The 27875-nt window shown below is 47.2% G+C and overlaps 2 protein-coding genes across 7 annotated transcripts in view; both read right to left on the bottom strand.

Moving 5' to 3' along the window:
- PC (pyruvate carboxylase) overlaps nucleotides 1-27875 on the bottom strand; it is a 150371-nt gene that overhangs the window by 53902 nt on the left and 68594 nt on the right. For all 6 annotated transcript variants that reach the window (XM_034427002.3, XM_034427003.3, XM_087881274.1 and 3 more), the window contains 6 exons: nucleotides 27319-27464; nucleotides 26900-27017; nucleotides 26248-26399; nucleotides 25606-25724; nucleotides 15662-15824; nucleotides 5030-5212 (listed from right to left, as the gene is read on the bottom strand). In XM_034427002.3, the coding sequence (XP_034282893.1) occupies nucleotides 5030-5212; nucleotides 15662-15824; nucleotides 25606-25724; nucleotides 26248-26399; nucleotides 26900-27017; nucleotides 27319-27464 (881 nt within the window). The remainder of the gene's footprint in view (nucleotides 1-5029; nucleotides 5213-15661; nucleotides 15825-25605; nucleotides 25725-26247; nucleotides 26400-26899; nucleotides 27018-27318; nucleotides 27465-27875) is intronic.
- LOC148111625 (uncharacterized) lies at nucleotides 18079-20573 on the bottom strand. Its single transcript, XM_087881278.1, has one exon. It carries the CDS (start codon nucleotides 20237-20239, stop codon nucleotides 19001-19003), a length of 1239 nt encoding a protein of 412 aa, XP_087737404.1. The 5' UTR covers nucleotides 20240-20573; the 3' UTR covers nucleotides 18079-19000.

The raw sequence follows: 27875 nt of genomic DNA, 5'->3' as shown, positions 1-27875 counted from the left end.
GTGGGGTTGTCCCTTCCACAAGGAAGCCTCTGACAACACAAAGAGCACTGGATCCCTTTCTCCACTTGCCTTGGGAACTGCACAGCAACACACATTTTTCATTTAAATCTGCCAGCAGTAAATTTTGCCTTGAACTCGGGAGGAGGTTATGAACTATTACACATATTTCTTCCTTTATTGTTTGTTTTGAATGACTAGAAAAGGAATTACCAAAATGTTTTATTCAATAATGAATAATGAAGCAGTAATGAATAAAACATGCCCATTCATTTGCCAGGCTACTTGCCTCATTGTTAATTATTACATTTCGGGTTGCTGTTTGGTTTTTTACTTTGGCCACTGAATAAAATAAATTCATGACTGAAGCAAAAAATGCTCTGGGTGGAAATGGAAGGTGTAGGTGGGTCTTAGTTGCACCTTAGTCAGGGCAGTGGGGGAAGGGCTCAGGGAGCAGGAAGAGCTCTCTTCCCCAGTTTGGTCTTGAGCTTTTCCTAGAAGAAGATGGCAAAGGAACCCAGTGCGAAACATGGAAAGCTTGGTGAAGACCTGAGAACAAATATGGGAGAAAGTTTCTTCAGATATATTTAAAAGAAAAGGAAGAGAAAGAGGAACCCTTTTCCTGAAGACAGCAAAGTCCTAACTGCTAACAAACACTTTGGGAGGAGGAACCAGACTAAAAAAATACCTTGAATCATGGATGAATTATGTGCCGAAGTCCAACCTGGAAGAACTGTTGTCTCTGAGGAATACTAGAGAACAACTAAGAGGTGAACGAAAGAAAATACCCATCTTCAAGCAGGGGGAAAGGAGACACAAAATTAGTCGGACATCAGTTCTTGGGAATATTAACAGATCATGAAGACAACTATCTGAAAGCATCTTGAAAGAAATGCAGTAATTATTAGCAGTCAGCATGGATTTGTCAAGAAGGTGGCTTATCAAACCAGGCTTATTTCATTTCCTGACTGTTAGGATATGGTTTGAGCCTAACAAGTTGTCCAGGCAATATATGTGTTCTGTGACTTTAATCTGAAAATGTATTATGTTACTTTGAAGGCTTTCATTGTAATGCTGAGTCATGCTGTAATTAGGTAATCACTGGTTGTGAGAGTATTTAAGCAAGGTATTGTAACGTGTTCAGTTGCTGCTATGATATGCTGCCATTGTGTATGAAGCTGATGTGATATGCTACCAGAGTATGCTTTGCTGCCATAGTGAGGAGTTGCTATCTGCTACCATCGTGGTTTGTGAACCAGAGTGAGTTTGTTATTCTAACCAACTACTGTTTGTTGGGTAAGAAGATTCTGTAACTACTGGACTGATTTAACTGGCAAAGACTTGGAATTTGTTTAAAGATTATGAGACTGTTTTTCTACTATAAAGTAAGCTTTTGATAAACCAGTTTGCATATCTCTTACTCATTGCTCTCAGCAACGTTTCCTTGTGCATTTACTCTGCTGGTTGGTAACACAACACCAATATCCTTAACACTGACTGTATAACTTAGTATGCTACTAAGGAAGATACTTTGTCAAGTGCTTTAATGAAATCAAGATAAATTATGTCTACTTCCTTAGTAGAGAGGGGAATGTCATAGACATAATTTATTTTGAGTTTATTAAAGCACTTGACAAAGTATCCCATGATAATCAAACAGTTTGATAATTGGGCACTGTTGACACAATTAAGTAGATACCTAGTTGATTGAAGACTGAACTCAAGACTGCTCAGCAATGATTTTTCATTAAACTGGAGTGAGACGCTGAGTGGGTTGACACAAGGTTCATTTCAAAGGAAAGTTGTCTCAATTCCTGCAATAAGTAGGATTTGGACATGCTAAAATTAAGTAGCACTGGCCGATTTTATAATTCTATGGAGTCATAACTAACCAAATAAACTGTGTTCACTCTACATGCTAACCAGAAACAGTGCAAGCATGACACAGTCCAGGGAATGCTTCCTACAATTTCAAGTTTATAAGATACATAGCAACATACAGACTCTGGGTTTCTGAGACCAGTAAGTGCATTTGGGAGAATATGGGGGATAGCAGGACGGGACAGATATTACAGCTTTCTTACATGCATGAGACATGACCTCAGAGAAAGCCAAATGTGCTCCTTGGTTGGATAGATTTCAGCTTGGAGAAACTTCTTAAGGCCCTTTGCTGCTGAGGTTTAGCCAGAGACTGAACAGAAACTCCTTGGGGATATGATACCTGTGGACTGTTCTACAAGAAACAGGGAAGGGGGCTAAATAACCAAGAAGAACCTCCCCATTTCTAGGAGATACATTTTTTCAGTATTAAAAGACCAGGTGTTACAGCCTGCCTTGTCAGCCAAGGATGTGAGCTGATGTGAGATTCCAAGTAATGACAACTGACCTGCCATTCTTCCAGGCAAGACTCTTTTTTGGGGGTACAAAATGGGCATGGCAACACTCGGTGGCAATGTTACCCTTCTCCTACATATCCTTTGCCTGCCCTTTTGAAAAAGACATGCTTGTGTCTTCATTACATTTTGTACAGAGTTTCCTTCCGTTAGAGAAGAAACCAAGACCGCAGCTCAGTCTCTTCTTTCTGCCTCCGTCACAACAGCTTTACCCAAAAAGATCCAATTCTAGCCTAACTAGCTTACGAGAGGCAGAGGAAACAGTGGAGAAAGGAGCCATTTTACAGATCATCCGGATAAACTCTGTTTCCACTCCAGGCCTGCAAAAAGGCCATTGCGCTATCCTGGTTTCTTTGTTCCTGGAAGCAAACGAAGCCAGAGGTGGGAAAAGCAGGAGAATTGCTGCTGTTTGAACCTGCAGAATAGGTGGGCACAGAGGGAGCTGCTTGTATGAATGCTATGATCTGCTAGGTCTGATTTCTCCCTGTTCTCGTGGGATGAGAACATCTGAAGGCAGAGAGCTGGATGAGCAGGGTGGGAGCTGAGGAGGAGGAGGAGGAGGAGGCTGGAGAGACTCATCCACATTTATTCCACTAGGCAACAAGACCAGGTGAGCAGCTGCAAAGGTCAGCCATTCCTTTGACGGCCTCCTCAATTCCTGCCACTGCAGAAGGCTGAAGCATCCAGGACACCCCCAGACAGGCGGGGCAGGAGCCTCCCTGGCTGACCCCGGGGCCTTGCCTCTCTTCCTGGCAGGATGACCAGAGTCCGGATGCGTTTGGCAGCTCAGGGCCCCTCCGGCTTGGGGGAGGGGGTCAGCCTGCAGAGGCAGCCAGGGGCAACATGGCAGGTGGCCCTGAGCTGAGCCTGGCTGGGCTGTTGAAATGGGGCATCTGCGGGGGGAGGGGGGGCAAGATAAAAGAGCGAGCCCCAAACTCACAGCCAGCTGCCCAAGGCCCTTTTGGCACAGACAAGGGCGTGATCCTGACCCATGCCCTTCCAGAGAGAGAGGCAGCCCTGGCAAAGACCTCTGGATGGGCAGGGCACCCGTCCCCCTTCTGCCCCCCGCCTCTCTTTCTTCCTGCCACGCTGCTCCAAGGGCCGCAGCACTGATCCAACAGCCCCATCCACCCAATGATTGTGAACAGAACTCTAATCAGTAAACACAGGTAGTCCTCACTTAGCGACCACAATTGGACCAGCAACTGGTTAAGCAGAAAATTATGAATACAACTGGGCTTACAACTTTGCAACTCCTCTGGTTCTTAAGTAAGGAAGTCACTAACTGAAAAATCACACAACTGCAATTTACAATCTTGCTTCAGCTTTCCATACTGTACAGTTTTAATTCTATTTGTCACAAGCCAATTGCGACGTACACAAACAGCGACCCACGTGACTGAGATGCTGGTCGCAAAGGCAAGAACAGATTGCAAAGTTAGTTTTTTGCACCATCGTAACTTCAAATGGCCACTACACAAGGCAGTCAGCGAGGATTGCCTGTATATAACGGGGCCAGGCCTGTCTCCTTTATTTCGCCCCTTTGATAAGGTCCGAAAGGGTCCGCACACTCGGGTCCCGTTACTATGTTGCCTAGCAAGATCCAGGCCGTGTCCCCCCCACCCTTTGAAACAGCTCCCCCAGCACTGTACTCTCCCCTCAGGCTGGTCTGCTTTGTTTTCATTATTTGTTTACCATGTGATTTTTATATGGATTTCATTGCTGATGCTGCCCTGAGACGTGAGCTGAGCAAGAGCTGTACAAATCAAGGCAATAACGAAAGAAAAGCACAATCTCCCTCTCCCTCTAAGAAGCGGCCCCCTACACACTCACTCAGCCAGCTGTGCCCTCTTTGGGAGCCCCCTCCACACCCCACTCAAAGTGCGGGGCATCTGCAGGCCACTCTCTGCCCCCTCCCAGCCCTGAATTCCCTTCCGAGGCTCCCCCTGGCCTTCCCTCACTCCCTGCCCAGCATGCCCTGCTCAGTCATTGGATTTGCCAATAACCTCCCCCCATCCATCTTCACCCCACCCCTCGATAGGGAGGGAGGGAGGGAGGGCAGGGAGGGACGTAGGCCAGATCCTCACTCTGCCCAGAGGAGCCGGCAAAGTTTCCTCCCCCCCCCCCCCCCCGCAGCAGCTCCCGACACAGGGAGGGAAACCCACTCCAGGGAGGACCAGCCTGCTAGCCAGAGTTGGATCCCCCCACTGAAGCTGGTTCCACTGCAGCCAAAGTCCCCAGAGGCCTTTCAATGCTGCTTCTCTCTACATGGAGCATCTAGTTGTTGTTTGCTGAAAGTGGGGGAGGTGCAATTTCAGCAGATAAAGAGCAGAGAATAAAAGGAAATCCATACCTGGCTTAATAAAAGGCAACGGCAGCGTTCCCCAAGCAGGCTCTGCCCCACCAGGTGCCCAAAATATGGCTTCACAGTTTGACAGGATTCCCTCCTGCACCTTGTGCCACTTTAGCCTCACAGGGGCCACTCAAGGGACCGGTAACGGCTCTGATAGTTACACTGAGGCCAAAGGCAGGACTTGGGCCCCACTGCCCTCAACAGCAGAGGCCCTCCGAGCCCCACCCACCCACCCACCCCAATGAGGCAAAGGACAGCCTGCAGCCCCAAACAGCCCCCGTCCTACCTTGACCCCCCGGATGCGGAACTCGGCCAGAGCCCGGCTCATCTTGGAGGCTGCTGTGGGGTGGTCTTTGCCATGGGCGATGACTTTCACCAGGAGCGAGTCGTAGTGGGGGGAGATGATAGCTCCCTGGAAGGCAGAGGCGCTGTCCAGGCGGATGCCCATCCCCTCGCCACTCCGGAAGACCTGGAAGAGAGGGGGCAGAGGTCAAGACCTGTCCAGGAATCACCATGGACTTCCTGCACCTGGGAAGAGGCAGACCCATCCAACAGCAGAGACTGGAGCCCCTCTTTCCCCTCCCTCCCTGAATTTGGGCTGTGGGGCTGCAGCAGAGGGAAAATTGCGCTCTTTGCCTTAAACTTTGATTCTGTCCTCCGGATGTGCATCCCGACTTTCACTAATGTTTTCTTTCTTTTTCTTTGGCGTTCTGTTTCTGTTTTACTTTCTTTTTCTGTATCGACCATTTTTTTAAAACAGCTTTTCAGAAAAGGGGGCCAAGTGTCCAGGCCCCAAAGGAAGAAGCCCCACCTAGCCCTACAGCTTCTTCCCTGGTTAGATTGCCAATGGTGCCAGCGGCAGGGAACAGCCAATTCACACCTGAAGGGGAGCAGCCTGGCACACGCAGGGTTTCCATGAAGCCAGAGCAGCTTTCGCTGAGTGGACCAACCCTAAAGGAGGACAGTCCGCAGAGCTCCTCCTGCACATCGCTTTGCAAACAACTGTAGCACCCCAGCAAGATCCACGATAGCTTTACCTGGGGGATCAGGGCCTTCTGCTCTTCTTTGGTAGCCAAAGGGCAGAGCGCAGAGGCTGGTGCCAGTCTTGTAGGTTGGGCTCTGCAGCAGTGCTGGACACAAGGTTGCCAGCTCACCCTCTAAAGGGACTGGGGGGGGGGGCTCTGGCATCCTCCAGCTCTCCCCCTCCCTAGCATCTAAGGCACTACCTGCAAGGTCAGAGGTCAGCTGGCTTTTTCCTGGAATAAGCCTCAGAGAAGGATGATCAGCAGTGGCCGAGAAAAAGAAAACACATCTGACCTTGTGGGTGTGAGCATATCTTTGTGTATACACCACCAATGACACCCATGGCCAGGCTCAGATGCGGTTGATGTCCGGCACTGCAGGGACCCTATTCCTACCAACGTCTGAGGGCATCTCAGTCAGTCTCAACCTCTGGAGCTGCTTTGCCTGGCCCAGGGCTGGCATCTCTATTTGGCAGATCAAATCTCACCAGGCTCAAGATTGACTCAGCCTTCCACCCTTACGAGGTGGGTAAAATGAGGAGCCAGATTGTCGGGGGCAAATAGGCTGACTGTGTAAACCGCTTAGAGAGGACTGTAAAAGCATTGTTAAGCGGCATATAAGTCTAAGGGCTATTGCTATTGCTATCTCACCTGCCTGCAATGCCACAAATGGAAACCAGCTTTGGCACAGGGTGAAGTTTTAAGAAAGCCCTGGGGCTTCACACACACACACGCAAAAGCTTCCTGCCTTCTGCTTTTTGGTACTTCGCCAGCTGTTCCTCTATACTTCATTGAGCTGCATCTGCACTTTGCTGCTTAAGAGTGCCGCAGACGTGGTGTGTTTGGAAGGATGGCAGCCATGAGACCCACTCCGGACAGCCAGAAATAGTTGCCTGGACTTGGATCACTTGGGGAGAAAGGCCAAAGGAGGGAGGAAAAGAGGCCCCTGCCTACCGCCATGACCTGGATGGGACGATGCCATCCAAGGAAGCAGTCAGTGGCTGAAATTGGTCAAGGCTTTGTGGAAGAGACGTCCAAAGCTCGGACTCTTCTGGAAGGCCCGGCTGGCTTGGAAGAGGCGGGATGTGTGGGGAGTTCAGGTCTCTGGTCCTCAGGCCAGGGCCTCACCCAGGGTCCCCAGGGGAGGGAGGGAGGGGCTCAGTGGGTACAGAGCCAAGTGCAGCTGGGCTGCCTTCCTGGCTGCTGCTCCTCCTTCGCTGTTCAGGCTACTTGTGACAGCTGCTCTGAGTCTTCCGTGCTTTAACTGCTACAATAACATTTTGATTTAGATGTTGTAAACCAGGCAGACAATTAGGTTTTAATCAATTAGGCAGGACTTACAATTTAAATAAAATGAAAAGTATCCCAAACCAATTTGGGAAAGCAGAGTAGAGGGCTTCTGCTAAAGAAATTTCCAGCCCTAAATGGCAACTCTAATTGGATTACATCAAAAATCAGGAGCAATACAGGTTACGTCCTTTCTCTGCATCCGCTACAGATGCTCTTTGCTGGAGATAGCAAAGGAGGTCCTGATTTCCAAGCGGCATGAGATCAAAGACCTAGCAGGTAATTTAGAGGCCATGTAGTCCAGCCTTCTGCTCTGTGCAGGATTTGCTCGAGCAGCTGATCAGCTATTGCTGCAGCATCAGCGTCTCTGAAGACTCCAGCAAAGAGAATCCCACCCATCGCACAGCTGACTTTGCCAATGGCTCACAGCTCCTGTGGTCAGAAGCGCCTCCCGCTCCTCTACTCTGGAAGCTAAACTTCACCATCCCGGGAGCTTCCTCAGATCTCCTCCCGTTTGTCTCCATCCCCCTGGAACTGGGCAGGGTGCTCCATCTGACCCCTGACCAGGACAAGAGGGGAACAAGCACCTCCTGGGACCTGCTCCCCAAGGAAGCTATAGCGCCCGGCTGGCTCACATTTAACTCAGGGGCAACAAGGGCATCCAGATCCCTTTGACAAGCACCTCCACTATCAAACCAGCTTTGCTCCAGCCAAAATTTGTGCCTTTTGTTTTTCTACCTGCGGTTGGAAGGAAAAATGTCCATCCATGACATAACGGTAAAGTCGAGCTAAAATTGCCCAGTGGTGGAAAACGGCTATGGCTCCTGAGCTACATCCCCAAAATGAGCTGACTGGATGATGGAAAGTGGCTGCAATACCTGTGCTTCCAAAAGCCTCCAAGTTAACACATCCATTGTCGATGAGAAGCAAAAGCACACACACACACACACACACACACACACAAAGTGCTTTGGGGTTTGAAGGGCTCCACGTGCTCCCAGCCACATCATCTCTGCATAGAGAGGCTCAGCTGAGCCCCCTGCCCGACAGGCCAATTATTCTCCCCAGCATCTTCGTGGATTAATTCTATTGACCTTGTATTCTTTCACTCTCTCCTCCTGTGGAGGGTGAGACCACATCCAGGCTTCCAGGGCTTGTAAACTATGTCTGAACTGCACATTTCACACAACCAGAAAGGGCTGAGATGAACAGTCATACATGTTGCAGGATCCAGTCTGGGTCGGTCACAGGGAGTGGAGGTTTAGTCTTCTGAGCTCTGCCAGAGAGAATTTCCCTGAGGGTGGGCTCCAGCACGAGTCCAAAAGCTCAGAAGACTGAACCTCTGGTCCTGGTGACCGACCCAGATGGGATCCTCAACATTATCCTGGGACACGTGGGTTTGCCTTCATTGGTGAGTCATAGGTGTGTATGTGAGCGTCAAGAGTGGAATTCTTCCCTTGAGATGCTAGCTTTCTGCCAGCAAGCTCCGTCCCCTGAGAACTCAACACTCTCTCTTCCTAACTGATAGGAAGAGCCAGAGAGGCTCTCAAAATTCTGCTTGGCTCGTGGCTTGGCTTTTTTCTGCAAGCCTCGGGACTAAGCTGAGCCTGGGGAATTAGAAGGGGCATGTTTGAAGCATGCAGGCAGAGGAACCCCCTGCCCCACTTTTCCCCACAGCACAGATAAAGGCAATTCAGCCAGATGCTCCAGGCTGGGTTCAGACAGAAGGCTTAACTAGCCTAGCACCTACATTCTCACACCAAGCTCAGCCTGGTTAGCATTAATCTTCACTCACGTGGCTTAGCATGTTCTGTGAACCCAGCCATTTTCTTAGCTTATCATTGCACACGTTGTGCAAACTTGAAAAATGAGACAATTCCGAAATCAAGGTGGTTGATGGATGCACTGCAGCTGTAAAGCCTTAATTCCCACCTCACCACGGACAGGAATGAAATAGCTCAGATTTTCTGCTTCTAAGAGGCCAGGAGAACGTGGTGCTGGGTGCAGAGGACAGGTAGGAAGGTCACTCGAGCACAAATCCTGCAGGCTGCAGAGAGGAGGGGAGGAAGGAGATCAGTTACAGCCTCCCCTCCAAATTAGGGATGACAAGTCCCTGAAGCACAACAGCACGTCTCTTACCCTCCCCGCTTCTTTTCTTGCCCATGAAAGAAAATCCTTTGTGAAATTGTGGGAGCAAGGCTGTGCCTCTGCATGACCACCTATTGCAGAGCAGAGCCCTCAGGTCTCCTTGGCAGAAGCTGCCTGGGTCCTGAGCGGTAACCTCTCCCCCGACAGGACCAGCATCTGCAATGGACCTGCGCCAGAAGAGGTCTCTAGCTGCAGAGACACATCTTAAACCACGCCCATCAGCTGGCATTCCAGGGCTGGCACCACAGTGCTCAGCAAGCTGGGCAGAGAGTCTCTTGCTGAGCTTAATCTAGGAAACAGGTCTTCTGCCCTCTGCAAGCAAAATTCAGGAATCTTCCTGAGCGCAGCATCCAAAGCATTTTGGGTCGGCTGCTCTCCTGCACCTCTGACCAGAATGCCAAGCTGGAAGCCATGGTTCCCAAGGCCCGGAGAGGTGGCCCTTGTGTTCTTTCCCAACCAGCAGAAGACATGGCCCAGTTTCTTGGCCTAAAGCACCTGGCTTCCCTCTTCCTGTTCTCCTCCCTCCTGCCTCATTTGCTTCCTGACAAGGCACCAAAGAGGTACAGCTTTAACCACTGGCTGCAATCTGGTCCCGCCCTTTGCTCCATTCCAGGAAGAGGAAACCCAAGCCGAAATGTGTTAATAACATCAATCAAAGTGTCACTAAACTGGGAAAGTGTTCTAATTCTGCCGAAATTTTCATTAAAGTTTTGGCAATGGAGAAGCACACAATAACATAAAGAATCTCATAATAATCTCATAACATAAAGGACAAAAGAAAAGCAGCAAACTGGTCTGCAGTTAGGGAGGAACATGGCAGTAACCTTGAAGGAGGAAGGCAAGAACAGTTGTGTAAACCTAACTCAATTTAGCTCTCGGAAAGGAGAGAGAATGAGAAAGAAATTCAAGAAAAACCTGCCTTGATTCTTTCAAACTTTCAGGATGTCATTATATTGTATGTGACAGTAATAAAATGGAACTCCGGGAGTTCTTGTGAAATCAGTTTCCTGACCTTGAAGGGCTGGGGGCCAGGCCTGGGTCCAGTTCTGCCTCTTTAACGTCCAGAGTCAGAAGAACTGGGAGAAAATGACGAAGTCCTCAACAATAACATAAGACAGTCTTTCTTCCCTCTGCCATGCTTGGCATCTGGGTCTGCTCATGCAGGATGCAACCAGACGGGACTTGGCACTGAGGGGCCATATGGACAGTAGACCTTCCCTCTTTTTTGTGGAAGAAGAAGGGCAGGAACCCTGAAAAGCTCAAGGCTGTGAATTCTGTTCATTCACAGATGTCCCAAATAGTTGTAAAGAGTCCTTTGGGAGAAGGCTGATAATCACCCACCTTTATCTCCCTTGACATGCTGCCAAAGACCTAATTGGCAAAGCCACACAGAGTCCAGAATCAAACAGAGCTTCAGACTGTAAACTGAACAGAATTAACAACGTTGCTTCCTGCAAAGGCCCATGTGCTTTGCTCCTCTTTTAAGACTTATGGGAGGGGCCAATCATCTCCAAGCCCTACTCCTGAGTTGTCCCTTTTGTTTTAACTGTTCTTGCCTTCTGGCAGCTCTGCGCATGCGCGCACTGGAAACAGGCTCCCCCTGTTCCTCTGCCTCGCTGAGGTCCGACTCTGGAGGCTTCAGAGGCAGCACATACCTCCCAGATGGCCTCCAATGCAGAGCCATCGTCCAAGCCTTCCCCAGACTCCAGGACTGGCCCATGTTCCTCCCCAACTTCCTCACTGTCCGACTCTGCTGCCAGTTCCGCAAGCCACCGGCGGACCACAACATGCCTGTTCCAGAGCAGAGAAGAGCTGAGACTATCCTCCCAATCCCTCTTGGGGATGGGAGAGGGGGCTTTTTTGCCTAGCTACTCCCTCCCCCAGTCTAGCAATTTCTGGTTTCCTTCTTTTCCTCTCTCCAACCATTTCTGGTATTCTTTTCTCATAACATTCACCAGGAGAAGCAGAAGAAAGCATCAGGCAGAAAGAGGTTGTGGCTGGGAGAGGATGGCCTGTGGCAAAGAGAAAATAGGGCTGGGTTTCGACATTGATCTAAGCATTAATCTTGTTTGTCTGATGGGTTGTGTGAATCCAACCAACTCATCCAAGACAAGGCTAACAATATAAGGATGAAAGTAACTTTGGACTGGGACAAAGTCCTAGTTTCCTGGCATCATCTTAATTTGTCTCTTGGAGAAGTAGATGCAGCCCGGGGGGAAAAAGGCAAGCGCAATGGAGGACAGCATGCCTGGAGCCTTAGACCTGGCCTAGTGACAAGTCCCCATTTTTATTTGGCTCTCCTGGTCACCCAGACCTTTTCAGATCCATGCTGAGGACCACCGGGGCCCACCTCGGCTTCTGGCTCCCTGCCATCTGTGCATCCCTGAGCCTTAGCCCCAAGGCAACTGTCCTTCCTTCAAGGGGCCATGACTCCCAGAAGGAGGAGGCCAGATAAAAACTGCGACTGAACTGTCTCCTCTCAAGAACTTGCAGAGGGCATGCTGATTTAATGAAATCTGATTTGCAGTTGCTTCTTTACTATTTCCAAGAGCAGCTAATCTAACTCCTTTTCAAGCTGTTAGTTAGCTGCTGTTTGATTGATTATGCATTCAGAAAAAACTTGACTACTGGACCACTAGGTTCTGAAGAGCAATTTCTTCATATCTGGATTTATTGAAAACAAAGTCAGATTCTGTTTCAGCTACCAACGTGTAACTGTTCAAGTGGGAAGGGAGAGGGTGAGAAAGAAACGTTAAATTCTTTGAAGCCCTAAATTGAAAGATGGGACAGAGTTAGGGGCAGGAGGACAGCTAACCCCACACCAATTCCTCATAAACCAAGCCAAGCCTTGGCTGCCCATGGAATCAAAAAGCAACCCACAGCTTGTTTGGGGGATGCACTGTAGTCCTTCCAAAAGTCTTTTGCCTGGCAGAACTTGTAAAAGCAGCAAGAGAGGCAGCAATCCGCTCAGTAGTGCCAAGGAAGCCCAAGGTGCCAAAGAGAAGGTGGAAGGAGGCATTTAATGATAGAGAACAGGGTTTCGGTCAACCAGAGATGGAGATGCCGAGCACCTGGATCTCAGGAGACAAAGCTTCCCCTGATATCCTTCTGGCCCAGAGGAGGCGTTGCTACAGGTGGTGTCTCATTTTGGACAGAGGCACCAAGTGTGCTCTCTCTCTTCAGCTCTTGTTTCTGCAAAGAATGGATTGCAAGGGAGGCTTAGGAAATGTGTGGGTGATATCAAGCTGAGGGATTGGCTAACACCTGCGGCAAAATCTCTATTTACCAGACCCCCAGTAAACCCTCAGCAAAGTCCTGCTTCTGAGTAAGAACAGGGAAATCCAAAGGCATGTTGACCTCTCTGCTAAGAGACCTGCCTAGTGGCATTGGGGTGAGAAGCACCTGGGGCCTAGGACGCCACCAGCTGAGCGCAAGCAAGCCGCTTTCGCATCCTGTGTCCTGACCAAGGGAGAGGCTGCCAGCGGGGTGAGAGGGCTGGTGTCAAACCCCAGGAAGAACTTGCTTAGCTTGCAAGGCAGGAGACGGGGGAGGGGCAGGGAGGAGAGATGAGATGGGGTACAAAGGCTGCCACGGATGTCCTCTCTGAACTGGAGCGCAGGGCCGGGGCTGGTGGGCAGAAAGCCAAAGTGGGGTTCAGGCGAAGGAGAGGATTTCAAACAGCAGCAGCCTCTTTGCTGGAAGAACCACCCGGACAGATGGTGCCATTGCCGGAGGAAACAAGCAGAGCAGGCCTGGCAATATCCTCCCCAAAGATCAGTGATAATGAAAGGCAAAAAGGCATCCTAAGCTCCTTTTCTTCGCTTCCTCAAGCTCTCATCCCTTTGAGCTCGGACCTCAAGAAGACAGAAAAGAGAAACGGCTTTATTCTAAATTTATCTTTAATTGCAGACCGTTATCAGTGAGCTGGAGAGACTGGCAAAGGAGGGGAGGCTTGGCAGGGAGGGAGGAAGTAAGCAACCTGGAACTGTATCTGCCCAATAAGACAATTATGGCTCAAGTGGGGCCCTGCACTAGTGGGGAGCAGGAGGCTCTTGGCCCCCCAGGCTCTTCCAGGGACAACTTCCATTTGGGGAGGGGGGGGAGAGGCAAACCCCTGAGTTTCCAGAGTCTGGGAAGGTCCAGAGAGCTCAGGGTCCCCCTGGCCACCAGGGAGTCAGGCAAGGGCTCTCCTTGCTGCCTTTCCATTACCTTCAATACTAAGAAATGGAGGGGGAAGTATGCTCTGCCCAAAGATAAAATTACGTAAAAACATCATCCCACGAGCTCTTCTGGATTATAAACCACTTCATTGGGTTTTGTATGCACCAAATGGCTGTCGGAGGGACCAAGATGTTTTGCAAGCAGGGAGAAAGGAAGAGAAGAGCAACAAATTATTCCAGGGATGGCAGCATAATAAACTTCAGAAGATCTTGTTTGCAATCGAGCTTCTCTTCCTGAGAATGAGACAAAGGTGGGGGGGGAGGGAGGCAGAGCTACTTGAAGAGTAAATGGGAGGGAAGGAGGGAGGAAAAGCTTTGTGGGACAAAGAGGAGGGAGGCGGGCCAAGCCTGGCATCCTGAGACCTATAGAGAAGGAGCAGGCTGAAGATGAGGGGCAGAAAGACAAGGGCCCAGCCTGGCAGACCCGGAGCCTCCAGGAAGCAGGAAAGACCTTGGGCATTGATGCCCACCTGCCCTGCCCCCACTGGCCCAGTGAAGCCAACTGTTCTGATGGTGCCACCCCCCTCTCAAGGGGAAGGGCAAAGACAGGGAAGCCTTCAGGTCTGGCAGAAGAGCCTGACCCAACTCTGTCTCCGCCTGCCCCATAGAAAGTCCCTGCGGTGCAGAGTGAGTCAGCTGTCCCAGAGGCTGGAAGTCAACCATGATAGGGGCAACTGAGATAGATGACCTGCAAAGCACTAGGAAACCCCGTAAGTGGTTTTGTCCAGACTCTGCAAAACGCCATGCTGGGCAAAGCAGCCAGGGCAGACAGAGCTGAGCTTTGGGGTAGTGAGTGGCTTGAATAAATACTCCCCAACAACAACAAAAGAGCAGGCAGCAGCTGGTGGTTGATGAGGGGCAGGCAGCACCGGACACACAGGCACAAAGCAAACGGTTTCTATTTCCATTGCCGGAGACAGCACTGCCGGGATTCATCCCCCAGTGCCCAAACCCCCACTGCCCTTCAGGAAAACGAGAGGGGGTGCTGAGCTGGAGGGGAAGGAGGACAAGAAGCCCTCCCTCAGCCCCACCATCTACGGGAGGCCCTGCAGACCCTCTACCATTCTCTCTGCAGGGCACCACAGGCTTCAGAGAACAGGCTGCTGCGCTTGCAGGGGGCAGAGACGAGGCGCTGGCGACTCCTGGAAGAGGAGCACCCGAAGTGGCTGTCACAAGCCCTCCCGTGTGATCTTGCTGGGCCAAGAGATCAAAAAAAGCTAGAAACACAGAAATGACTGAATACAATTGGGAGGAGAACCAGGGCGACTGTTGGGAGGCCAGAAACTCCCCGTTCATGAGCAGCCAAGAGCTGATTGATGCCATCCAGGACTTGGTTTAATTGCGCCCCTCTCCAGTTAGAGGGTCTCCCTCAAATGCAGAACTGCCCCAGCAATCTTTTAAAAGGTGACTGGACAAACAACTGTGAACAGAGGCTGAGAAAGGAGGAATTTGCCATTCCCCCAAATAGTCTCAGATTCAAATTTATGCGTTCCAGAAATTTGAAGGAGAGAGCACATGAATGAACATTTGCTTCAGAAAATTCTGCAGATACAAATTTGCTCAGAGACTTAGGTAGATGCTTGGTTTATTTTTCTATGTTCCATAAATCTAATGTTTTACCGCTCTGTACAAATGTGAATCCCTCAGTCTTCCATTCCTTCTTTCGAGCTGTGCAGGAAGAAATTAATTTTATTTATAATTTTCTGATAGTCTGCAGTCAAAGGAAGTGCAGGGAGTTGGGAACATCTCAAAAATAAAATCCTGGCACAGCAGTCACACTCTCTTCCGACGGTGCAGTTTAAAAGCTGGCAGACAGGACGAATGGTGCTGCCAGGCGCTCTGGGCTGAGCCAGACTGGCAGAATCTGTCACCCAGGAAGCACCCGGCAACTGGGCAGGAGTGGACATTCTCTAGGGCAGGGCAGGTGAGCACAGCCGGACTGGGATTTTTGCAAACTCATCTTTGATTGGCCAATGATATTGGAAAGTTTACAGCTTGTACTATGTCGAGCCCATTTATATTATTCTTCCCATCCTCATTATGAGGGTAGATTTTATGCCTGCAAGTCTGCATTTTTATTAACTATTAAAATTGTAGCTCAATCAAATGAAAGGCAGAAATACCGATCTGAATGAGTGATGGAAACCTCTTTACGATGCCTGGGGCCCTTCTGTCCACCTGTTATCTTCTCCATGCCACAGATTTTTGGGACAGAAAACTCATACTGCAGCCTCCTCCTACCTCAATCCGGCCCGTGTCTGGCTGGAACCCACGAGCAGGATCCTCGGTTGTCACACGGCACTGGATGGCACAGCCATTGATGCGCACATTCTCCTGCTTCAGGCCCAGCTCTGGCAGGCTCTTCCCCTCAGCGATGTGGATTTGGGCATGGACAAGATCCACACTGCAAAGCATATGAGAGAGTAGTTGAGACCAACCTATGGCTGGATGGCTGGAGAACACAGGACACCATCTTAAGTGGGCACAGGGAGCTCAACAAGCTTGGCTTTAGGAGGACTGTAGCCTGCTCCAGTGAGGCAAAACTATGCATCTGAAGATGACCATCGAACATAGAATAATAGGGTTGGAAGGGATCCTGGAGGTCTGCATCCAGTTATGGTGACCACACTATAAAAAAGATGTTGAGACTCTAGAAAAAAGTGCAGAGAAGAGCAACCAAGATGATTAGGGGACTGGAGACTAAAACATATGAAGAATGGTTACAGGAACTGGGCATGGCTAGGCTAGTGAAGAGAAGGACCAGGGGAGACAGGATAGCAGTCTTCCAATATTTGAGGGGCTGCCACAGAGAGGAGGGTGTCAAGCTATTTTTCAAAGTACCCGAAGGCCAGACAAGGAATAATGGATGGAAACTGATCAAGGAGAGATTCAACCTGGAAATAAGGAGAAATTTTCTGACTGTGAGAGCAATCAACCCATGGAACAGAAGTTGCCTTCGGAAGTTGTAGGAATTTCATCACTGGAAGCTTTCAAGAAGAGACTGGACTGTCTGTCAAAAATGGTGTAGGGTCTCCTGCTTTGGCAGGGGTTGAATTAGTTAATCTGTTAACCCCCTTAAGTACTGGAAGACTGCTATTACGTCACTGCTAGTCCTTCTCTTCATAAGATTAGTTATACCCAGTTCCATCAATCGTTCATCATATGGTTTAGCCTCTTGACCACTTATCATCTTTGTTGCTCTACTCTGCACTATTTCTAGAGTCTCAACATCTTTCTTGTATTGTAGTGACCAAAGCTGTATGCAGAGTTCCAAGTATGATCTCATTAGTGCAGTGGTACTACCACTTCATGTGATATTGAAACTACTTCTCTGCTGATGTTGTATCTAGGACTGCATTAATTGGCAGCTGCAGCACATTTCTAGCTCCTACTTAAGTGGTGATCTACCAGGACACCTAGTTGCTATTGTTGAGCCAGGTACCTATATAGCTATATCTGTGCATTTGATTTTTCTTGCCTATGTGTAGGACCTTACTTTTTTTTTTTAATTTTTTTTAATTAAAGAGTTTTACAAAAAAAAATTTTTTTTACAAATATTTCCCCATCCCCCCTCCCTTCCTTACCCCCCCCAATCCCCCGCCCTCGAACTTCCCAGAACAAAATACAGGGTATAACAATTAACAATCATATAGTAAACTAAGCTAACTATCTATGGATTCCTATCCCCCCCTTCACACTTTAACTCCCCTTTTACTTAACTAAATATGAATGCTCTTAATTTTTCTATTCATTCATAAGCTATTTGATACTTTTTAGTCCGATATTTGTTTTGAATATAATTAATCCATCTTCTCCATTCCGATATATATCTTTCTTGTGAGTGATCTTTCAAATAAGCTGAAATTTTCGCCATTTCTGCTAAATTCGCTACTTTTAATGTCCATTCTTCAATAGTAGGCAAATCTTCCTTCTTCCAATATTGCGCCACCAAAAGTCTAGCTGCAGTTATTAAATTTAAGATCAATTTAGTCTCTATAACCGTACAATCTGTGATTATACCCAACAAAAACAACTGTGGAGTAAACTTTATCTTCTTTTTAAGAATATTTTGGATAACCCACCATATTTTAATCCAAAATGCTTTAACTTTTTTACAAGTCCACCATATATGATAATAAGTGGCATCATCACAATCACATCTCCAACACTTAGATTGCAAATTCAGATACATACAAGCTAACTTTTTAGGATCTAAATGCCATCTATAAAACATTTCCTCCGAAGTTATTGGTTGGTTCAGTCCTTCCCTTTGCTCTGATGTAACTACAGGAATATTCTCCTCCTGTAAATATCTATCTATATCTTTACCTTGAATTGTATCACTAGCATATAACTTTGTATAAAATTCTAAAAAAGCTTTTTTAATCATATTTTGTTGATATACCCCTTTACCTTTGTATTCTATTTTTTTCTATGGTACGTGGCTTTTGTTTTTTCCTTAACAAATAAGCTAACCATCTACCTGGTTTATTCGCATTACAGAAAGTATTATGTTTAGCATATTGTAAATTAGTTGCCACTTGGTCTGCCATCAACATGTCGAACTGCCCTCGCAACAAATTTATTGTTTCCTTTATTTTCTTATCTGTTGGATTCAATATAAGTGCCTGCTCTTTCTTTTTTATTTCCTCTTCTAAGTCCCTCCATTTCTTTTCTTGTCTATGTCTATATTTATTATTCAAATGTATTAAGATTCCTCTCATATATGCTTTACTTGCATCCCAAACCATTTCCATAGGTGTACCCTTGTGCATATTCATAACAAAAAATTCTTTCATTTGTTTTTTACATTCTTTCACATTTTCCTCATATCTAAACAAATTTTCATTTATCCTCCAAGACCTTCTAGCTCCCTTTTCCTGCTCTAATTCCATCCACACCGGGCTATGATCAGTTGAAGTTCTTGAACATATCTTCGTCTTCTTCACCGTAGAAAAAAAATCATTAGTGATTAGTATGAAATCAATCCTAGAAAAAAATTGGTGTCTATCAGAAAAAAAAGTAAAATCCTTTTCTTCAACATTTTGTTCTTGCCAGATATCTCTCAGCTCCGTATCATCCATCATGTCAAAAAAAGATTTAGGCAAACTTGCACGATTTTGGGTATTTTGAAATAATCCTTTTTTGTCCTTTTGAGTATCCAGTACTCCATTCCAATCACCCATTAATATACACGATTTATAATCCCATTGTATTATTTTGGTGTGCAAAAGCTTACAAATTTTTTCTTGCTGTTGGTTGGGAGCATATACTCCAATTAAGAGTGTTTTCTTCCCTTCTATTAAAAATTCAACTGCAATGTATCTTCCTTGGACATCTGCCTCAATTAGTTTAGCTGTTAAATCTGTCTTTAGGTATATAACTATACCATTTTTCTTCTCTGGAGCAGATGCAACAAAATGTGTTCCCAATCTTGAATTTATCAAATATTTTTGGTCTGTCACTCTAATATGTGTTTCTTGTACACAAATTACATCGTTTTTAAACTGTTTCAAATAGTGAAATATTTTCTTTCTCTTTTGCGGTGAATTTAAACCATTGACATTCCAGGTCAAAAATTTAGTTGCCATTCTTGGCGCCTTGAAGCTTCTGGAGCGCCAGCTGAAGATCCTCCTGCACCTTTCTCTTCGGCCTTGCTCCTCCCACTGCTTCTGTTTTTGTAGCTTCTTGAGCTTTCATTTGGGTTTGCTGTATCTTTAAGTCTTGTTCTCTTCGTTTAGCTGCAGCTCGAGTCTGTCTTTGATCTTTTGGTTCTTCTCTTTTTTCTGCTACTTCCAAAGGTTGAACAGTACCAAAAAGCTGCAATAAATCTTCTTCAATAAGCGAAGTCTCTCCTACAGCTTGTGGCTGTTTACTTTCCTTCTGTCCCTGTATTGCCAGCTCTTCTTTTCTTCTCCTCATTTCCGGAGATGATGGGCATCCAGTCTTTAATACATTAGTATAAAAATCTTTTGCCTTCCAAATTGTGTTAAGGCGATGCCTTTCTCCCATGTAATTCACCACCAGTCCAGCTGGAACAACCCATCTAAACTGAATCTGTCGATTTCTAAGTTCATCCACCAAAAAAGCAAACTCCTTTCTGCTTCTCAACATTTTTGGGGGAATTTCTTTCAGTACTAAAACCTCTTGTCCTGCCAGTTGAAGTTTATTTTTATAGAAGGCTTGTAAAATTTCATTTTGGATCCTCCTCGTTGTAAAATAAATCACAATATCTCTTGGCAATTGGTTCTGTCTGGCAAACCAGGAATTAACATGATATATTTTGTCAATTTGCAATGAGAGATCTGCTTGTTGCTCTCCAGTTATCTTTGCAAAGGCCTCTGCAAAGATCTCTCTCAAATTCTCTTGATTGTGCTCTCTCAGACCTCTTACTCTCAGGGCAAACTCCATCGCTCTATATTGTAACATCACCACTTCATCATCTGCCCTGTCCATCTTGGTCTGAACTTCATCCATTTTATTTTCCAAAATCACATTAGACTGATTAATTTCTTCTACTCTTTCATCCAACAATTCAATGTGTTTTGCCAGACCCTGAAATGCCATTACTATATCTTCTCTTATTTCCTTATTCTGAGTTTGGATAACCTCCTTAATTTCAGCCATCTCATCAGACACTCCCTTAATTTTCCCCTCTAAAACAGAGGTTTGCTGCTTAAAAGCCTCCTGTAAAGACTCTTGTAGAGCTTCCGAAGCCAATATTTGTGGGTTTGAAGTAGACAAAGATTGTAGTTTTGATGGTTGTGCTGGCGATCCTCCAGCACTTTTAAAGCCAGATTTTATTTGCTTAGAAGCCATTTTTAACTTTCAGTTTATATTTCTTACAGCAACCAAATCAGTAAGTTCAATTGGTTTTAAATCTTTTGTAAGTATTGTAGTTTATTTAAAGTCCAAACTGTAATCTTTCCACTTTAAATCTTTCTTTCTTTAATATAGAATCCAATAATCTTGAACAGCCTTAAAAGCGCTAACGATGTTAACAATCACTTTCACTATAACTTTCACTTTTTCCACGCCCTGTTACAATTCAGGCGCCATTTTTCCTTTCCTTTTTGATGATCTTTTTGTTCTGCCTGCTTTGAGATTAATTTGAAGCTAAATGTTGATTGTAGGGGTGGTCGCGGCGTCTTGTTCTGCTTAAAGAAGAAAAGTCCTGGACTTTTCTCAGTCGGGCTAACAGGGAGCTCTCACCCTTCAAGCCCCAGAATTGTTCCTAGGGCTTTTGGGGAGCTCTACCTACATCCGGCTGCTCGCCTTCCTCTCTTCTCCCGAGAGGAAGGTTTCCAAACCACCAGACAGCTGATTTGTGCTGTTTTAGCGGTTTTAACAAGATCGCGGTGCTGACGATCCAAAAGGAACGTCTGCCAGCGCCTGCAGTGCTACCGGTGTAGGACCTTACTTTTGTCACCATCGACTTGCATTTTGTTGTATAAGGTCGAGGGTTCAAATCTGTCAAGGTCCTTCTGAATCTTGAGTCCATCATCTAAAGTGTTAGCTTTCTCCACCAGCTTGGTGTTGTCTGCAAATATGAGGAGTTCTCCTTTGTTCCCCTCATCCAGATCATTTAGGAAGATATTAAAGAGGCTGAAGACTAAATCTGGGGTGCCCCACTGCATGTTTCCCTCCATGTAGATGTAGTTCAGTGGTGGGATTCAAGTAATTTAACAACAGGTTCTCTGCCCTAAGGATTTCTTCCAACAACCAGTTTGCCAAACTGCTCAGAAAGTTAACAACCGGTTCTCCCGACGTGGTGTGTACTGGCTGAATCCCACCACTGATGTAGTTCCCTCGAGGACAACCCACTGAGTGTGATTGGACAGTCAATTGTGAATCTATCTGACGGTGATACTGTCTACCCCACACAGTTCTATCTTATCAAGTAATCGTCTTGGTAATCTAAGTAGTCTGTGGTCTACTTAGTGTCTTACTGAAATCTACCATAAGTAAACTATATCTACAGCATTTCCCTTATCCACTAACTTAGTCACTTTGTCCGAAAAACAAAAAGCAATAAGGTTTGTCTGGCATGATCTGTTTTTGAGAAACCCATGCTGGCTTCTAATAATTGTCTTATTCATTTCTATGTGCTCACAAATGCATTGCTTGATTATCTTTTCCAGGATTTTCCCAGGTATTGAGGTCAGGCTCACTGATCTGTATTTTTTTCCCCTTTTTGTAGATTGGCGCCACATCAACTTTTTTCCAGTCCTCTGGTACGTTCCAGGAGTTTTGAAAGATTTTCTTCAGTGATTTCAACTTCATATCTTCCAACTCCTTCACAACCTTGGGCTGTAATCCTTCTGGTCCTGGCAATGCAAACCTCAAGAGTTGCGCTTCAGGTGGCGGCCAGTTCCCCTGCAATGTTCGACCCGCGATCCCCTTCCCGATTCCAAACATGGGGTGTGTGCAGAGACAAAAAAAAGTGTACCGTGTTTCAGGTGGCAGATCTGGCCAGGAGGAAAGAGAAGAGTCTGCTGAGAAGGAGGACAGGGGCGCGCGGCTCTGCAATGTGCAGAAAAACACTTTTAGGCGTCAGCGCTACAATCTCCTCCCCGAATACAAAGCAGTTCCCAGTTCCCCGCTGCACAGTTCCGCGCTGAACTGGCCGCCACCTGAAGTGCAACTCTTGAGGTTTGCATTTTGGAATCCGGGCAGCGATGGCTGGAAAGGAGGAACGTTTCCCTTTAGGGGCTCCCATTCAACTCGGCTTGGCTCCTGGGCGCAGAGAGGGTTAGGCAGCGGCGGCAGTGGCTCCTCACATTGCTGGGGAGTGAAGTCAGCGCAGCCAGAGGGGTGACCAGCCGCAAATCGTGGCACCCACCTTGTTCCCCAAAGCTGCTGGGCAGATTTCCCCCCCCCCCACTGTCCCGAAGAGGGAGGGTTGTTCCTCAGGCTGTGCCCCGACCCAGATCCCTGCCGCCTGGAACTGGCCGAAAATGGCCGAAGGGTGGGGGCTGGCGGGTTGGCGGGGCTACATTCAGCGTATAGGACGCACCCAGATTTTCACCCCCTTTTGGGGGGTAAAAAGGTGCGTCTTATACACCGAAAATTATGGTAAACTGTTCCATTTTCTATCTGCTACCCATCTCCTCCTTGCAATTTCCCCCCCCCCCACTTGTGGATCAATTGTTTCCTTGATTTTTCCCCCCTTGTTTCTGAAAGAAACCTTTTAAAATTATTTTTGGCATTTGTTTAAGTCTTAATTCATCATGAGGCTTAGCTTTCCTGACTTTGTCCTTGTAGATTCAGGCTATTTGCTGGTAATCTGTTTTAGTTATATGTCCCTCTTTCAATTTACATAAATAGGGAGATTCTTGCTGCTTATTGGGGGATGGATCAACATAAGGGGGGGAACCTTTTTCTGAAGAAAAAAATTAAAAATAAACAGACACACACACATGAGCTGGGAGTACTCTGGTGGAAGGCTGGGGACTGAGGCTGCTTGAGCTGTCCTACATTTAAAATAAGTAGAGTCTCCTGACTGGCACCATTCAAACTCTGGTTTTTGTGCAGATGGATCCTCGCTTCTGGTTTTGGACTGGAAAGAGATCATTTATGCAGAGCACAGACTCCTTTTCCTTTCTGGTGGGAGCTGAAGGATTCAGTGGCCCATCAACCCCATTCACTCCTGCCACTACTTCTAGGAGATGACCACCAAGATATTCCTCACCCAAGATCTCCCCTGTCCACCCAGGGGTTCTTGCTCCATCCTCTGCCTGTCCCTTTGATGCACAGGACAATCCTTTGCCCTTCCTCCTCTTCTGCAGGTTAGGAGACCTGGCTCTGGAAGAACCGATCCCAGAGGGGCAGAGTTAGCATGCTGCAAATCACCCCCAAGCTGGGTCAGTGAGAAGCTGGCCACAGAGGTCCTGGCTCCTGGGCACCCTTCTCTGCTCAGCCCCCCAATGCCCCTTCTCCAAGGGGCCTCAGCCTGGAAACAGCCGTGCTCCCCCCCACCCCCACCAGCCCCACAGGCAAAGGGGGCCTGCCTTCACAGAGAGGGGCTGGATTGCTGAGCGCACAGCTATTTTTAACCAGAGGTTGATATAACAGATATCACATATAAAATTGACTCCTGCTCTCACATATAAAAGCATCTAACTACAGATGGATTTTTTTTAATGGCTTCATATTTGTGTGGGGCTGTAAAAGCCATGGCTACCTCTTTGGCCTTGGGTCCCTCATCACAAGAGAAACCCCTTCCTCAAATGGCCATTCCCCAGAAACCAGGGCTGGCACTGCCCTCCTTGGCCAGACAGCCCTGGCCAGAATCCACCCAAAGAAACCCAGGTAAGTCCAACACGGAGCTGCTAGGAAGAAAAGCTGAGAGAAAAGAATCCCAATTTACCCTTTGGGCAAGGTGATGTCAATGAATCATGATGGATATTTGGCCCATTTGTTTTCAAGAATGAGATAATCCTGGACCATCTCTGTTTCTAAATTTAGTCTTTGCGCTCCGAATGTTCAAAACAATTTCTGAGTTCAGTTGTTAGCGCTTTTGTGATTCCTGAATACTGGTACAAAATTCCAGGTTGAAAAAAAACCCAACCACCTATCAATTAAGGCCTGCAATAGGTCTCAGATTATCTTTATTCTGAAGTCAGTGGGGATCTTCGGGGATCTAGATGAGGGGCAGAAGGGGAACTCATCACAATTGCAGACTAACACCAAGCTGGGAAGAACTGTTCACACTTTGGAAGAGAGACTCACGATTTAGAAGAATCTTGTCTAACGTGATCATTCAGCACTTAGGCAGGAAAAACCAAAAGCACAGGTGTAGTGTAGGCAGCACCTGGCTCAACAGGACTAACTGTGAAAGGGATCTGGGAGCCCTATAAGATCCCCTCTTAAGTAGGAGCCAGCAGGTGCCAAGAGAGTTAATGCAGTCCTAGGCTGCATCAACGGGGAAACGACTGGACATCAATTTGTCCACGATGGTGTAAGGTCTCCTGCCTTGGACTAGAAGACCTCCTGGGTCCCTTCCAGCTCTATGGTTTTATGTTCTAATTTTGTGAATTAGACCTCTTTGTATCGGACTGCGATTACTTGTGGAAATTCCAAATGTTGGGAGACTTTTCTTCAAAATTATGCATATATTTTATACATTAGTTTTGGTTAAATTTTGATTTGAGAGCTAAATTTTCAACATGGGGCTTAGTGAATCGTGTTTTGTATTTTAGTCCAAATCTTATTCCACTCAGAACTCCTACTCAGTGCAGGAACACAAACCCCAGCTTCTGCAGAAACGTCTTTCTACTTGTTTCTTTCTTGGCAAGGGAATTTCCTAAAACAAATCTTATTTTCCACACACAGAAACCTTGTATAAGTCATCTCCCCAACATGTTAACTTCTTTGTTGCCTGTCAAAAAAAATCTCTTTGGCGTTAAAACAAAATTGGCTACGTAGCTAACTTTAAAAGCCACTACAAAACCTTATGCCACCAGATAAAGATTGAATGCACCAATTACCACAGTCCTCCTGTTCCAAACTCTGTGAGGGGGAGCCCATCTCGTGCTAGCAGGCCATCATCCATATTACTCAAAGTTTGACCCCAAATTGCTGCTCTGGGTGCCACTTACAAAGCCAGCCTTGATCCACAGACTTCTACTTTGCCTCTCCAGTTCCCTTCTGTGCAAATGGAAGAGTTTCCCACTACAAGAAGTTGAGTTTCCTTCCAATACCACCTGTGGTGATTTGATGTACCTGTTTAGCCTCACTGAACTGAAAGTTGTTTGGCACCTCCATAATCTTTTCTTTTAGAAGCCATCATGCTTCCCAAAGCCTGGAGCTCCAGTCAAACCGTGTTCCCTTTCATTTCCTTCCCCCCTGCCTTCTTAAAACGCTCTGTGGCCACTCAGGAGGCACCATCATGGCCTTCTCCCTGGCAGGTCTTCTTGTTCTCAGGTGAAAAGATGCCATAAGTACTGCAGGGCATGTCTGCAAATGCTTCCTCCATTGTCATCTTCATTTTTCCTTCTTAAAATACCAGCAGGAGAAGAATGTTTTCTTCTGCTCCCTTTTCACCTTCTACACTGGGCCTGACTGCTCCGAGTCCCCCAAATGAAGGGCAGCCAGGCCACTCCAGATCTCCAGAAAGCACCTCAGAATCTTAAACACTGGTTAACAACAAAACCTCGGGGGGGGGGGGGGGAGAAGCCGCTTACTCTGTGATCTCTTCTGTCACTGTGTGCTCAACTTGAAGCCGGGAATTGACCTCAATGAAGTAATGCTTGCCATGTTTGTCCAACAAGAACTCCACCGTGCCAGCATTTTCATATCCAACCTGCAAAAAGAATACAGTAAGTGGAACTCAGTAGCACATACAGAAACTTCATATATGAATACGGACAACACTCCACGTTCAAGGCTGAAGAGAATGTTACACTAGAGGAAGAAGTTCTAAGAGAAATCTGTGATCCAGGCTGAGCTGAATTCTATGAAGTGGAATTTTTCTCTTTTTCTAGCTGGCCTCCAGCAGCTCAGAATAATATTGGCAGATGGGGAGGAAAGGAGGAAAAAAGCAGGGCTGCAGCTTGCTGAGAGCAATTTGCACAAAAAGGAGCTGGGTCCGAGCAGGCCTTGGAGATTCTTCCATGACCATCTCAAGCCTCTGGGCAGCTTTTGCCAAACTGACCCAGGAACGCTGATCTCCTGCTCCCTGTCCGAAAAGGCCAGGCTGAGCAATACAAAGACTGGGGAATCCCATCTTTGCTCAGAGGCACTGTGGCCTCTAGCTGGGGACCTCACTCGCTGACCCCACCGGGGCCCCCACTTCCCAAATGGCTGGGCTGCTTGTGGTCCCTCACCTGCTTGGCCAGGCGGACGGCATCAGTAGTGAGTTTAGAGCGCAGCTGAGAGTCAAGGTGCGCAGCCGGGGCGATTTCCACCACTTTCTGGTGCCGTCGCTGGATGGAACAGTCCCTCTCGTACAGATGCAATACATTCCCATGCTGGTCACCTGCCAAGGAGAAACCGGGCCAAAGATGAAGCTGGGCCAAGGGGGAGGTTCCCTCCCTCTCTGGGGTGGGACAAGCCAGCTCTGCTAAGCAGGCAGCCTCTCTGCACTGGAAATGCTTCCTTGGCAGGGTGGGCCCTCCTGACTTGCACACGGCAATGGTTTGTATCGAAGGAGGAATTCCCTGCCAAACCCCACATCCTGTTCTTTTTCTCAAAAGCTGCGACTTAATCACTCAAATTATTAAACTCATAGATTATCTCGCCAGTGTATTTCTGTAGTCAGAATAGTTGCTTGGTATAATTAAGTTATTTACTTTTCTAGTCAATGACCATAATAAACATATTATGTTTCTTTTGATTTCAGAAAAATTAATCTTCTTTTCTATTTTATTTCTTCTAATAAAATATTTATTTTTCAATCCATCTTTCTCAGATTAAGAAATCATCTTTCACTGCTACCCTCCAGAGAAAGAAAGGACGCACAACTATTTTGTTCCATACCCAAAATCTGGACTTCGATGTGTCTTGGCTTCTCCACGAATTTCTCCACAAAGAGAGCACCATTGCCAAAAGCAGAAAGGGCCTCAGAGAACGCCCGGGTGTAGTTCTCTTCCAGCTCCTGCCCAGAGAAAAGGGGATACCCCGGCTTGACACCCCGTCCTCAACCAAGGCCCTCCTGTCCCCAGCTGGGGATGACCCCCAACATTTCTGCCCCACCAGGGGACAAGAAAGGACCCTCCTCAAAGATTGCATTTTGGGGGGCAATCTGGTGTCCCCCGACAACGGTTTTGTCACTGACAAATCCTTTCAACCGAGAACCACCCTTCAATTAGCTTTGGATGGGCTCCCCTGTCACAGCTTGCCCGGGCACAGCTTCTTCCCCAAGTTCAAGGCCCCGCATGCCGAGCCACATGCCTTACCTCATAGCTGCGCACAACTCTCATGCCCCGTCCTCCTCCGCCATAAGCAGCCTTGAAGATGATGGGAAAGCCGTACGCCTGCGAGAACTCCTGTGCCTCACTCAGAGAGGAGATGGGGGCATCTGTCCCAGGGACCACAGGCACTCCTGAGGAGCAAAGAGGAGTCCCACTGAGCCCGACAGCGGCTGGACTGTGTCAGAATGCCAGACTGGGAGCCCTGATTAGGAGTGTCTGTTGGGAGAGGATTAAGGAACACCTGTCCTCAAGGCCTCTGCCCAGGCCGCCTCCAGTTCTATTGCTCTGTCTTGTCCACCCATCTCCTGGAACTGTCCCTTAGAAGGAGCAGGAGTAGTAAGGGAACATGGAGCTGATCTTGAGGAAGGTGTAAGAAAAACTCAAAATCACCTACAAGATTGGCATCCTTACTAAGGAAAATTAGCAGAACCCTGAAAGCCTCTTTTCCAAATTCCTCCCTTTCCTCTCTTATGTTAAACCAAACTAAGGTGAGATTATGATGAGTTTCTTTCTCAAAACTGCCGTCATCCAAGGCTCCCTTA

The sequence above is a fragment of the Pantherophis guttatus genome, chromosome 18 (genome assembly GCF_059756535.1).
Source record: "Pantherophis guttatus breed Tessera chromosome 18, ASM5975653v1, whole genome shotgun sequence".
In the NCBI taxonomy this organism is placed as follows: Eukaryota; Metazoa; Chordata; class Lepidosauria; order Squamata; family Colubridae; genus Pantherophis; species Pantherophis guttatus.
The sequence above is the reverse complement of the archived record's forward strand: the minus strand, read 5'-3'. Positions and strand labels throughout refer to the sequence as shown.

What these genes read in the sequence shown, in the direction of transcription:
- LOC148111625 (XM_087881278.1), bottom strand. Translation starts at nt 20,239, where the DNA reads ATGGCTTCTAAGCAAATAAAATCTGGCTTTAAAAGTGCTGGAGGATCG.